General features: G+C 38.8%; 1 protein-coding gene across 12 annotated transcripts in view; it reads right to left on the reverse strand.

Moving 5' to 3' along the window:
- The window catches only part of LOC127568124 (single-stranded DNA-binding protein 3), a 139,714-nt gene that overhangs the window by 120,665 nt on the left and 4,063 nt on the right, over positions 1 to 14,986 (reverse strand). For all 12 annotated transcript variants that reach the window (XM_052011456.1, XM_052011462.1, XM_052011463.1 and 9 more), the window contains exon 4: positions 14,398 to 14,482. In XM_052011456.1, the coding sequence (XP_051867416.1) occupies positions 14,398 to 14,482 (85 nt within the window). The remainder of the gene's footprint in view (positions 1 to 14,397; positions 14,483 to 14,986) is intronic.

Genomic DNA, 14,986 nt, shown 5'->3' on the forward strand with positions numbered 1-14,986 from the left:
CTGCCTGATAACACCAATGCTGCTGTAGATCATTTCCATAAAGAATGGAAAAGAGGAAGTAACTTGCAAAAAAACCAAGGAGAAACATCGTACAGTCATGTAAACAGCATGCGCAGCCAGCAATTAGCTACTTAGAACAGTTAGGTTAGGGTCTGACGAAGAGCTTTTGAAGTAATGAATTCACATTTACTACAAACTAGGCATCAAGGCAAAATAATTCCTTGGCACCTGGTACAGCTTTTTTTTGGGGGGTGGGTTGGGGCAGAAACAAGTTAGGTTCCAGCTTTGAGAACTAGTTAAAAAAAAACTCAGTAGTAAAGCATCTACATAATTTTACAGTATTCATGGTATAATATGCAATTCATCCCCTTGTTTTAAAAGTCAGCAATATTTTTAGACTTGCTCTGACATGGGGGAAGATTGAGTCGTTGTAATTTTTGTTAGTTTTCTACAAGCTCAGCTTCTGCATCCCACTAAGCATTTAATTTTTTTTAAAATGGAGGCATACAAATTAGTAAGTTATGCGATCAGTCTGAGAAATTAGCTGATCTTAGCTGGGGAGAGAGCAGGGGTGTGCCAACCGACCTCTGTGGTTTAGGGTGGGGAGCTGCAAAATCAGCCAAAATTCCTCCTCCCGCTCATCATCCAGTGACCTCTGAACAAAAGAGCATATTTGACAAAGTCAGAAATCAGCCACTATCCCTTCTATGGTCAACAGTCTGCAAACACTTGTTTAGGCTCCACCTGGATAATCTAAATTCAGTTTTCAGCAGCAAACACAGACCAAACCACAGAATGTTTTACATCAGAATTGTGAAAACATAGTAAACTTTAGCAGTAAACCAATCTACACTTCGATATTGAGCTATGTAGCACTTAATTATCCTAATATAAAAGACAGGTTATTTAGCATCCAGCAAAAAAAAACAAAAGGATCAACTACAGCTGGTTCTTGCTAAGGCTACACTCTTCTTTACTTTAGAGATGCAAAAACAAACCCAATTTCAGTAAATACTGAAAATGGTAGTGGAAAGTGACTTGACAATCCTGTTCTTCACCAACCTCCCCCACCATCACCCCACTGTGCAGAATTTAATGCTGGGATTTCCAGCAATCTTCAGCAGGGTCATGCTTGCCAATCCTCCCCCAACATTCTAACCTCAAAAAAAAACAAATAAATCCAGATACAACACCACTTCAGAAAGCACAGATAGAGTTTACGATGTTCCATCAAGAGCACACAAGGGACAGATGCCCCGTTTGAATAGAAAAGCCCAAATAACTAGAGCTTTCTCTTTCGTGGTTCACAAAGCAAGTCATACTGCAGCCTCCGATACGAATTGCAAATCTCCTTCTTTTGTCTTCCTTTTGTCCTTCAGAAACAGAGACTGTGGAAAGAATCTGGACAGAGGCCCAAACACCACCATAAGCTACAAATCTGTAACTAGGCTTTTTACCCTAAAAGAAATAGGCTCCTGATCCCACCCAGCTCCCCAGCGAAGGTCAGACACCTCAAAGTGCAACTTAGCCAGCAATAGCTGTCTCCATACTAACACAAAGACAGATCTGAATGCTGGCCTCTATTACACGTGGCCATGTCACAATGAGCAACATTCTACAAACAAAAGGCAGCTCACACTGTGCAACAGCTATGCACAGCTCTGCTGCTGCTACTCAAAACAAACACTCATTTCAACTCAGGATGGTGGCAGCAGTGGTGGAGAAGGTTGTTCATATGGAGAAATGGGTGTTGCTCCTGCTCTGTTAGCAATATCTTAAGCCACTGGGGGTTGTGGGGGTAGTGAACAGAAAAATAAAATCAAGCTGTGGCCAGTGTCTCTTCAACCAGTTACAGCTGTTGAACATGTTCAAACACTCAGTATTTACACTATGTGCTACCTCCAAACCAAAAATTTGATGTGTCATTTCAAATTTTCTATTACTATTTGTTGTACAATGGATTGAAAAAGAATATAATTTAAATGCAGCAAACATTTTGCTGTAACTTCCACAGCCAGGAATTTTTTGATAAATTAATTTATATACTCTGTGAAACATCAGCTATTGCTTGGGTAAACCAAGAGAATGAACTAGTAAACACAAGTATCACTGCCAGGGTTCATCTCTAAACACTGGCACATAACTAATCCACATTTGTGAAGGAGGGCGGCTGAAAAACCATTGGTTGTTGACACTGCATTGGACTCTGAATCTTGTACATTACAGCCTTACATCTAAAAGCCAATGGATTAATTCAAGAACCACTCAGCAATCTGTATAGGACATGAGAATTTCAACCTGACCATGAGGGGTGTTAATATATTGTGCACCCAGACAACATGAAATTATGGGCACAGCTGAACGCGTGTTGAATTTCTATTAAATCCCAGTAGTTAAATTTATGTAATTTTATGGTGAAGGAGGAAGCAGATTTATAGGTTCCATAAAAATCCTCAAATCAAGCTTTCTGTAAGTTTTATTTAAACTGACATAGCAGAATTGAACTGCACGCTGCTCTTTAAATGTTACTCACTTACTTGTGTCAAATGCTCCATCTGTTTGTGAACTATTCAATTAGCTTGCACTTGGCTACTAAGATACAGCTTTGGGGCACCAGTTTTAAGGAATTAATTTTTTTTATTTTATCCTTCACGTGACGTGTTTTTTTCATTCTTCTGTTTCAGAGTTCCTATTTTTGATGTTCCTTCCAGTGAAACTTCATTGGGTGAATAAAGATTTAAGAAAAACAGACCAAGTAGCTGCTTGACAGAGAGAAAAGGTAGAGTGTGGGATTTTGCAATCTCACAGGCAGGATCACATGGATGTACCCAATACCAAATTTCATGGTTTTCATAGATTTTATGCCAAAAGCAAGAACACACAGTATCCATTTTTTTTTAAACTTTAATTTTAGTAATACACATACTTTTTGACATATATATTTGTATGTGTCAATCTGGTTTCAAAACAAGTGAGGTCTCTAGTCCACCTATTATTTTGCAAATTACACTGTTTGATCTCATCAGGGTGCCTGTTGGACCACAACTGGAGGCTTCAGCACCTCTGATCTAACATTTGAAACCATCAGCAAGGGTACCCATTCTCAATCACTACCCACGTTGGAAAATGCACACAAGCACAGAATCAGGCGAGCGGAGGTCAGGATCGGCCTCCCACAAAATGTTATACATGTAAATAAGCCTGCTGACACACTCAGTCTGGGATGACAGATGCAAAGAATGGCCACCTAGGTGATGCAACTGGAAGTCGTTGTGCAAAAGGATTCCAATATCCCTTCTTAAAAATTCAAGGATAGAAAAAGAGGAAATACCTTTAAGTTCAATCGTAAAAGGTCTGGTCTGCAAGTATATAATTCTTAATTACCAGGAAATGATTCAAACAGATTTGGTTTTACCAGATTAAATCAGTTGTAAAGCATACCAGCAATGGCATGTGGGAAATTGTGTAACAGGGCATCTGCCTGACATTCTGCTTCAAACAGAAAATGCTGGGAAAATTCAGGTGGTCAGTTCTGATGAAGGGTTTTCAACCTGAAAGATTAAGTTTCTTTCCACAGATGCTGTCTGATCTGCTGAGCTCTTCCCCAGCATTTTCTGTTTGTTTCAGATTTCCAGCATCTGCAGTTATTTTTTGATTTTCATCTGCTTTATATTCTAAATTCTGGATTACAAACTTGTGGATTCAGGCCACATGCTGGCCTTTAGTTTATAATCAAGAGTGACCATCAGTGCAATACTGAAAAAGTATGTCAGGGTAGCATCCTTCAGATGAGACCTTCAATTAAGGATTTATCACACGTTTAATTAGTTCAAGTGAACAGTGAAAATCCAACTGAATCACAAGGAGAAATGTTCTACCCCTCTGCCACTGTCAGGTTAATGAAGCCATCACCTCACTGATTCATGCAAGCCATAAAATGGGTTCCACATTAGCCATGCAAGAGCAACTGTAGTCCTTTACACAAGACTCATAAGTGCAATTTTTGCCATTACTCAAGTCAGCCATACAACATGGAAACAGGCTTTCTGTCCCAGCAAATCCATGTCAACCATTAAGCATCCATTTGCACTAATCCCATTTTATTCTGTGCCCCCACCCCAGATTTCTGTCATTCATCTGCACACAAAGGGCAATTAACAGTGTGCAATTAACCTACCATTGTATACCATTGTGAAGAGACACTCACATCCTGGAAATTAAAAGGCAGAACCGCCACAGCTCAATTTCATGCCAGCCACTTCCAACAATATCAAAGCTCTTAGCACCAGCAGGACCAAGTGGCAACAGGAAGAGAGGGGACGACAGCGGAGGATTATTATTCCACAAATTTAAAAATACCCCAAAGTTTAGAACATGGGTATTTTCAACATTAGCGGCATTAAAATATTGGGCAGAGAGTTATACCAAGTCAGCCTATGTGCCGTCAACAACCTACTATTCAAAAAATTTCCTTTCAAAACACTAAAAACTTCATGTCCTTCACACAATTGTATCAATTTATCCACAATTCATGCAGAATGACACCTCAAGGTTCAATCAAGTTCCTTGCAGAAAGACTTCAAGACAAGTTTCTTTCAAACCCTGAAAATCTGATACTTACTTCCACTTATCAACCTAAGTGATTTTTTTATGCCACTTCAACACCTGCACAATTGGCCACTGAGTTGATCAATGGTCAACTTTGAAAATCGTGGGAGTCAAAATTTTTGTTGCCAAAATACAGCATTTACTTTAACCATCTAGTTTAGAAACAATTCTTGTCACTTGGTTTCACGCAAGCCTTTTTAATCCCTTGTTTTCTTATCATTAACGCCTTTAAAACCTCTTCTGAAAATGTTGATTCATTACTGGGTCACAGCACAAGTGTTCTTAGGTGCTTAGCTCAAACCAGCATCAGCAATGGATTAGCCAGGCCAGTGTTGATTTCAGTGGACACCAAGGAAAAGGAGAGTTGAGTGGCATTGCCAGGAAAGCATCAAAATCAAGTTATGAGAAAGAATATTCACTCAAAAATCAAGGCGTAGAATCAGTCTGGGTAGGGCTAAGCAGCACCAAGGGGCAGTAAGCATTGGTGGGAGTTGTCACTTGGCATCCAAACAATAATATAGGGGACAACAAACAGGAAATTAGAGACTAGGAAATTAGAGACAGGAAATCACAAATATAGACTAGTCAAACTATATTAGCAATAATGGCACAGGCAATAAATTTGCAGATTGTGAAGTGGATTGTATTTTAGATCAGTTGTTCCTTAGTTGAGCAGCCAACAAGCTGCTCCAGTTTGTGTACTGTGCAAAGTGGTTAGTCAATAATCTTTTGTGCCGAGTCCTTTAGGGAAGATAAAATTGTTCATTAAGGTGGAAGGTGAAATAGTTCAATCCAAAACTAGCTTCTTTAATTTTACACAAACCTACAAGTGCATGAACAGTGAGTAGACTATGATACATTAGGAAGATTCACTGAAATGTATGACAGTGGATAGGAAATGACTAGCATTTAAGAACCAAATGCAGGGACTATGACAGTTCTACATCTGAAAAGGAAAGGAACCCAACCACAACTTATAAAAGAGTAGTATTAAATCAAAAAAAAGGAGTCATATAAAGTTGTCAGAGAAAGTAGCAAACCTAAGGATTAGGAATAGTTTAGAATTCAGCAAAAATTGGTCAAAGATTAAGACAGCAAAAAAAAAAGTACAAGAGTAAACTTAGAAGGAGCATAAAAGTGGACTGTGAAATCTTTTTTTAATAAGACAACAAAGGTAGTTCCTTAATTTATATTAAGAAAGAAATGGCAAAGAAATTAAAGACTTCAGTTGCCTTAACAGATGGGGACACAACTTCCCAGAAATGCTAGATAACCAAGGTTCTAAACTGAAAAGAAATTAAAGGAAATTGCTATTAGTAAACAAAAAAAAAATTGTTCTGGAGAAATTTCTAGGCCTGATAATCTGAATCCCAAAATAAGAATAGAGAGCCAGGGAAATAGTGTATGCATTGGTTACTATTTTCCAAGTTCTACATTATGTAGAAGTTCCTACAGAGGATGGCAAATGTAACCCCATGATTTAAGAAGTAGAGGGAGAGAGAAAACAGGAAACAAAGATCAGTTAACCTACCAGTAGGAGGGAAAATGCTAGATTATTATGAAGGATGTGCTAACAAGATACTTAGATAATTACAAAGGAATGAGACAAAGTTTACAGATTTATGAAAGGAAATGCTCTTTGACAGATCTACCAGAGATTTTTGAGGATGTAACTGGTGGGATATGGAAGAACCAGTAGATATGCTATATTTGAATTTTCAGAAGGCCTTTGAAAGAGTCCAACACAAGAGGTTAATGTGGAAAATTAAAGCACATGGGATTGAAGAAATATATTGTCATGGATTGAAAACTGACTGATGGGCAAGCAGCAAGGAATAAATGGGTCTTTGTTGCAATAGCACATGACAACTTGAGATAGCACAGGGATCAATGCTTGGGCCTCATCCATTCACAATATATATCAATGATTGTGGGAAATTATTGTAATATTTTTAAGCCTGTCAATGACAACACCAAGTTGTCACTGTGAGTCACGAAGAAGGTGCAAAGAGATTTCAAGGCAATTTAGACAAGTTCAGTGAGTGGACAAATACACAACAAATGTAGCATAATGTGGATGTATGTGAAGTTATTCACTTTGGTGGGTAAAACAAAGGAAGAGCATTATTTAAATAGTGATAGATTGAGAAATAATGCAGACCGGTGCCTGAAACATTGACCTTCATTGCAAGACAGTTTGAGTATAGGCACAAGGATGTCTTGCTACAATTATACAGATCCTTGGTGAGACTGCACCTTGAGCACTGAACAGTTTTGGTCTCCTCACCTATAAAAAGATATACTTGTTATAGAGGAAGTGATTCATGAGCCAGCAACACTATCATACATTGAGAGATTTACAAAATTCTTACAGGCTTGAAAGACTACATGCAGGGAGGATGTTTCCCCTGGTTGGAGCGTCTTATGTTCTCAGGATATAGTGTTAAGACATTTATGACAAAAATGGAGATATTTATTCACCCAGAGAGTAGTGAACAGGAAGAATTCTCCACCAACAGAAGGAAGTGGAGACCAAGCAAATAAGACGTAGATAGATAGATACCTAGATGTAAAAAGGTATTTAAAAGGTAAAGGGGGAAAGTAGGAAAATAATATTAAGATAGAGGAGCTGCTATGACCGTAATGAATTGACAGGGCAGGCTCAGAGCCAAACAGCCTCCTCTTGCTCCTATTGTTTTATGCTTCTGAGATATTGCAGGAGATCTTCACATGCACCAGCCACTAAGGCCCATGTGAAGTAGAATATCTGGTTCAATGCCTAACTCAAGTAAATCCCATTTTACCCACTTTCCTCACAACATCTTAGTTGAATTTAGCAATCAGATTGATGATCAAATATGGGATTTGACCAGTCTTTCAAATAAGTACAACCCTAGTACAGATGTCAGATGATGTAGTCTCATTAGTAATACACAGACTACTTCTGACACTCCATTGTAACTTAGAGTCAGTATTCAAATATGAACAAGCCTGCAGGAATCTCTCTCCATCCCCCAAGGATAAAACATCTTAACCTGACCCGATTCTTCCTAATTATAATCCACTTACATTTTCACTGGCTAGTGCTTTCAATTGATAAATGCATTTTTGTTTTTAAAATTATATGCATTTGTAGGATTAACCTGGATGTTTAACAAATGCTGTTCAGCCATGAATGCACACTACTTTAGAATACTGAGTTAAGGAACTTAAATGGATGATTCCTCTACATTTGCTCCCAGTTTCTCCCATAACTCAAGGATCTAATACAGTGCTTTACCCTTGTCATACAGATTCAGTAAATTCTGCACACTTACCCAATCTGCTCCCCACATTTACAAATTTTTAAACAGTCAGAAAAGTCTCTTTTTGAAAGCAGATTCTGAAGCTCCCCCAGTACTGCAGATAATAAATGAGCAAGTCACATTGTGTTGAGTCATAATGCCCTGCATTTGTACAGCATTGCCTGAGACATTAAAACATTCTAATGTACTTCACTGGCTGTGAAGTGCTGAATAGAAAGCCCACATACAATTTCCACAGTGGGGCTAAGATTGCTGAACCCAGCCAGGGTGATAATTGGATAACAAAGATGGTTCTCAGAGAAAAAAACAAGTGGAAAAGAACTTCAATGGTCTTCACTAGAAACTACACATAGATGTTGCATCAGATCAGCTGGGATATCTTCCACAGGCTACCAATGATGTCTGTTAAGGCACACAAAAAAGGGGAGAAAATCCACTTACCCATGGTATTTAAGAGCTGCTGTCCTTTGTGGAACTGAGCAATGATCAGAAAGAACCTTTGAGATGCAAGGCCCCAGGTTCAAATCGTGTGGAAGCTTCTGCTTAGATTGATTACTGTTGCTTGTTCTATCAAATGCCATAATTTTTTTTTGTAAATATGTATATTCTAATCAAAATTCCCTCCTGGTCATTCTGCATGGTATTTCTTTTTTAAAACCAAACACTGCAGCACACTGGAAAACTTAAGTGTTCTTGCAGAACATTTTGGTAACATTGCCCATTACTGCATAATGAAGATGAGTTATATCCAAGCTAACTAGTCCATCATTTTCACTAGTTTTCAAAGAAAATTTTATTGAACTAAGTCCAATAATTCAAAACAATGCAAAGCCAACTTGGCAGTCACCCAGCACATCTGAATGTCACAGTCCAGCCAAAACTTATTGCAATTCTAAATCACAGCAACTAATTGACTCATTGCTAGTCATCAGGATTAAACAAACTTCATCAAAATGAAGCTCAAACCTCAGAAATTCAAACTTTCAATTATACACAAGTAATGGTTTGGTTGGTCTATGTTACAGTATGTACTACACCAAGCTGCACCCACAATGACAATTACAGCAACATACTTACAGAAAGTTCGAAGATGAACAACTGATCCTTAAATGGTATGTAGCAGCATTGGTGTGGAACTGAGTGATTCATACGCGGAGAGCAGAAAGCCAATTTATCCTGACTTAGCCAACCTCAGCAGAGACATCAAGAACATGTTGATTTGTCATCACCAACTCTTGAGGTGGTGTTACCAAAGTCCTGTTGTTCACCTCAACCTCTTGCAGAATGATTGCACTTCGACAACTGCCAGGCTCAACCACTGTCGCAAGTGTTGCAGACACTTGCCATCTCAGATTTTGTGAATATATCCTGGTAAGGTAGCTACATGCCAGCTTAGGTCAAAGGCTTTTAGGTTGGTAGCAAGGATTGACATGTACTAATTAAATGATTTTAATAAACCCAATCCTAACTGCTAGTTGCCCATAACAGTTATTCAAGAAAGTGACATTGTATACATCACAAATAGCTGTCTCTTTCTAAACCACGGAACAAGTGCATACAACTGCAGCTGACATGACAAAGTGGTAATAAACTACAGCTAACCACACATCCTCTGATTCTTATTAGGTAAAGCACATCATCCTGTAAAGTACTGTTACTGGAAGATCTCAAATTCAAGTCTCACTCAGGTAATCTCTGCAGCAATTAGGATAATTGATTTCATGTTCCTAGTCTGGAAACAAAAACAAAACAGGTTCTTATGCCTAACCATTATCAAACGAACCTTACCGGACAACATTCTTAAAAGTTAAAACACTCTTTGCTGCTGCTGCCCCTCAGCCAAACATTCACTGACACACTCAAGAGTTAGCACTTGGTTAAGGTATTGGCTTCTGTTGAACACTTTTAACTAAAGCTAAACTTGGATCTAATTGAGGGCTTGAGAATGTGTACAACCCACTGGAAATTCGCACAAAGGAATTTGTTGGTTCTAATTATGAAATCTACTTACGTAACCCAATTTTAACTGTAAGGATGGTGACATAATGAGGTCTAAATGCACAAAACTGGCAATCACAGAGCGCAAGTGTTTTCATGGCAAGCAGTGATTTTGAACTATTCAACTGTAGAAGTTGATATTATATGGTGCAATTTACCCAAATGGAATACAGAAAGCAAATTTCTAGATCCTTTGAGCATACTTACACAAGCATTTCCAGAAGCACAGTGCTTCTCATATTAATTGCAATCCTGCTACAATCCATAAACACACTCATTAGAAGGCAGCATTTTCTTGGGTCTATCATTCGCCCATCAATTATTTCATACAAAACAGAATTTAGGGCTCTGGTTTCTCATTGACTTTCATTAGAATTGAAGGATTTTAAGAATCTACATGGACAAGGATGTCAAACTTTTCTACAAAAATCACAGGCAAAAGAACTGAATAATATTCATACCAAAATTCATGGAATGCCATCTGCTGTGGGTACCAACTCAGTGAGTGTTCCTGCCTTAGCCGAGCTTACAACCATTCTCACCAAAAGCTCAAATTCCAGCAGTAATCATGAAATCAGGAAATGATTTTTACAACTTGTATTAACTGTCATCTCAATCCGGAGTAAACCCAGTAAGATTTGTACATCACCACACAAACCTTTTGATTATATTAAAAACTTAAGCATCAGGAAAAGTTTGAACTGAACATCTTCAAATTCTGACCAAATGTTTGTTTTACCTGCAAGTCCAACTTTGGATGGAGCCAATTTATAGGATATTAAATCCCCTCACTTCTTCCCCCCGCCCCCCCCCGCACCCCTATAACAGTCAAGGGTTGCAGGGGTAGCCCCAATCTTCATGAGTTTTGTACATTTCCTATGCTCATCAGCACATCCTTGCAGAGCAATGGGAATCAGGAGGTTCAGCCATTTTTTTTTTTACCCCTTTTCCTAAAAATGCATTCTAAAGAAATTTTGCCATTAAGACCACCCATCTTGTAGAGGATCAGCTAACTCACCAAGAGAAGTGAAGCTGACATCAAGCAGTTCTGAATATCCTGAGATGTAATACACAGTTAGTGGGCTGACAGGAATCAGACAAGATTCTTTGAGCCCAGTGCCTTTCCCCTGTTCAAAACTGAGACTTTGACTGTAATTATCAACACTTGTTCAAATCAGACACCTCAAATGCTCTTACATCACAGAAAGCCGTTTCCATTATATCCTTTATAAATTATTTAATAATTACAGCAAAATGGATATGGAACCAACTTAATTTTGTAGCAGTGTTGAGATCTACAGAAGTAACTTCAACAATGAAGGCTCTAAATATACTGTCCTACAGTCATCTCCCATGTAAATTTATATCAGTAAAGCACGAGGAATACAAAGTTAGTGTTTCACTAATGGTGTTTGAACAGGTTACATATGATAGAAAAGTGCATAATTTGCAATGTCACTTATGTATTTCTTCTTAATACAGTTGCAGAACATGGTGGTAATGCAAAATTTTACAGCACGCGGACTTCAACACCTTTTCCTACAAATCTGGTAAACTATTGTTACTCAACTGGTCACTTTAGCCTGGTTCCAACCACACAATTCCACCTGCAGTGCAGTTAATCATAAACAGGTTGTTGTCACCTGGCCAACACATAAAACCTTGTGCCAGGGTTATAAATTTTCTAGTCTCTAGCGTAGTCATGCTGGGAAGGTACAGCTCTTGCTCAGGCACACTGAATCTACTTCATATCCCATTAGCAAGTAAATGACAGAGCTTAACTCAGCTGAACCACTGACATATCAACAGTCATGGTTACACTACTAAGCACACCAAGGAGCAAAAGCAGTATTAAAGAGCGTCACATAACATCTGTTGGCAGGCATCCCACACATTCAGAGCTTCACATAGCTTCTTCCATATTTTAAAACTTGTCTGCATTTAAGCACAGTTTAGACCAAATTTTTTTTTAATTTAAGATAAAAGCATTTATACAAACAAATTCTTGAAACAGCCTTATACATGCCACAAGACATAGGAGCAGAATTAGGCCGTTCGGCCCATTGAGTCTACTCCACCATTCGATCACGGCTGATTTATTTTTCCCTCTCAACCTCAGTCTCCTGCCTTCTCCCCATAACCTTTGATGCCCTTACTAATCAAGAACCTATCAACCTCCACGGTAGCGTAGCGGTTAGCGCGACGCTATTACAGTGCTAGCAATCAGGGTTCGACTCCTGCTGTCTGCAAGGAGTTTGTACGTTCTCCCATGTCTGCGTGGGTTTCCTCCGGGTGCTCCGGTTTCCTCCCACATTGCAAAGGCGTATGGGTAGGTTAATTTGGGTTTACAATGGGCGGCATGGACTTGTTGGGCCAGAAGGGCCTGTTACTACGCTGTAAATAAAGTTTTTTAAAAAATTTAATTTAAATATACCCAATGACTTGGATTCCACAGCCATCTGTGGCAATGAATTCCACAGATTTACCACTCTCTGGCTAAAGAAGTTCCTCCTCATCTGCTCTAATGGGATGTCTTTTTATTCGGAGGCTGTGCCCTCTGGTCCGAGACTCTCCCACTACTGGAAACATGCTCTCCATGTCCACTGTATCCAGGCCTTTCAATATTCGGTAGGTTTCAATGAGATCCCACCTCATCCTTCTAAACTCCAGCAAGTCCAGACCCAGAGCCAAACATCCCTCACGTTAACCCTTTCATCCCCGGGATCATTCTCGTAAACCTCCTCTGGACCCTCTCCAAACCAGCACATACTTCCTCAGATATGGGGCCCAAAACTGCTCACAACACTCCAAGTGGTCTGACCAACACCTTATAAAGCCTCAGCATTAATTTCATGCTTTTATACTCTAGTCCTCTTAAATGAATGCTAACATTGCATTTGCCTTCCTTACTATCGACTCAACCTGCAAGTTCACCTTTAGGGAATCCTGCACTCGGACCCTCAAGTCCCTTTGCACCTCCGATTTCTAAATTCTCTCCCTGTTTAGAAAATAATCTACACTTTTATTCCTTTTTTCAAAGTGCACGACCATACACTTCCCTATGCTGTATTCCATCTACCACTTCTTTCCCCATTCTCCCAACCTGTCCAAGTCCTTCTGCAGACTCTCTGCTTTCTCAACACTACCTGCTGCTCCACCTATCTTTGTATTATCTGCAAACTTGGCCACAAACCCATTAATTCAATCATCTAGATCATTAACATATAATGTGAAAAGTAGTGGACCCAACACTGACCCCTGTGGAACACAGTCACTGGCAGCCAACCAGAAAAGGCCCCCTTTATTCCCATCCTTTGCCCTCTGCCAGTCAGCCAATCTTCCATTCATGCTAGTACCTTTCCTGTAATATCATGGGCTCCCATCTTGTTTTGCAGCCTCATGTGCGGCACCTTGTCAAAGGCCTTCTGAAAATCCAAGTAAACAACATCCACTGACTCTCCTTTGTATACACGAACGTGATAACATTTTCCAAAATATTCCCATAAAAAGGCTGCTTGTTCTTCCAGCACAAGTTTTATATTGAGAAAGCAGTTTGTAATATCATTCACCATCACCAGCATACTTAATCATGGCACCCCAGTGCCAAAGTGTTAACAGTGCAGAGTGTGCGTCATCAACCAGTCAAACTCATAAAAATTGCCACTTACCAAGGAAAAAAAAACAATTTCTCCCCAATACAAGTCTCGCTCAATAAATAATGTCCCAATATTTCAAAAAACCTTCATGGTAAATCTTAGTCGTTAACCAACAAAGTTTATTTTTCTACCAATCAAGCCCATTTTAAGAACACTTCCCATCTACATAAAAATGATTTGCGTTCGGTCTTGAACATACTTCTAATAGCGTGTTCTTAAATTATGCAGAACAATCTCCAATGTACAATTCTGAAAGCTTCAGCAGCAGAGCTCAGATTCAAAGCAGATTGATCCTGGACTCTCACTGCATTAAGGTCCTCCAGGCACCTGCTGAAAATCATTACATGTACCAGTAGGCAGACAGGACAGTGACCAAAAGGCAAATAACCTTGTTTATCCTGACCACATTTCAAGCTTTTTACAGAGAATTACAAACTCAAGATCTCAAATGTCCTTACAACAAAATGTATTTACTTTAATAAAGGTCTACCAGAAGCCATGATAACAGACTTAATGCCACTCTTTTTTTTAAGAAACAATGATTTACACTTGCTTCACGTTTTAAAGCAGAGTCATCAAGGCTTGCTGCAAATCATCCAAACTGATACTCTTGCAAGTCAACCCAAGAATATAAAGGCCAGAAAAATCAATTATTTTCATTCTTTCTACCAGAATCTGCAATTCACATGGATTTATGTTGATGAAATTTCTCCTCCTGAAAAGTTTAGGATCTGTGAACAAGCATCAACACACTACTCCATAAAGGAACACACAACTTGACAACCGTGATTGTTGACAAAAAAAATTTATCCAAAAGAACTTTAACTCACATAATCATGAAAGGCTTTTGCTTCACTCGAATGTTCACATGTGTCTCGCCTTTCAGGAGCTGCACAGTAAAGGTCCCAAAATACACTGATAGAAAAAAGAAAAAGATTGTTAGCAATTTCACATTCTAAAATGCTGCACTCAAGTAAATAATACAGTTCTTAATGATAAAAACAAGGAACATACAAGCATTGAATCCCCAAGATCCATTACAATTTCAGGTCAATGAATTCATAGAATTAAAGAGCAGCAAATTCATAATCAACTCAATTTATACTTTTTTTTAAAAAGAAGTATTTGAAGAGTAAAAAAGTGCTGTGTTATCTATGCTGAGTAACATTAATGCTCATGGTACTTGACTGCAAATACCAACTGTGAGGGAAGAGTTATAATTCCAACCCACGAAGTTCTTAGTCTACTTCGAGGCTTCTATCAGTTCCATTCGTGTTGTGTGCTGCACATTCACAAATCCCCTGGTTCCACCCTGGGCCTGTACTTGCAGGTGCTCTACTGAAACATTTACCTAACTGAACCTGCAAATTTGCAAACTAGTTTGTCATTATTTCATATAGTTTGTCATTATTTCATATA

Source organism: Pristis pectinata, chromosome 3 (genome assembly GCF_009764475.1).
Source record: "Pristis pectinata isolate sPriPec2 chromosome 3, sPriPec2.1.pri, whole genome shotgun sequence".
Lineage (NCBI taxonomy): Eukaryota > Metazoa > Chordata > Chondrichthyes > Rhinopristiformes > Pristidae > Pristis > Pristis pectinata.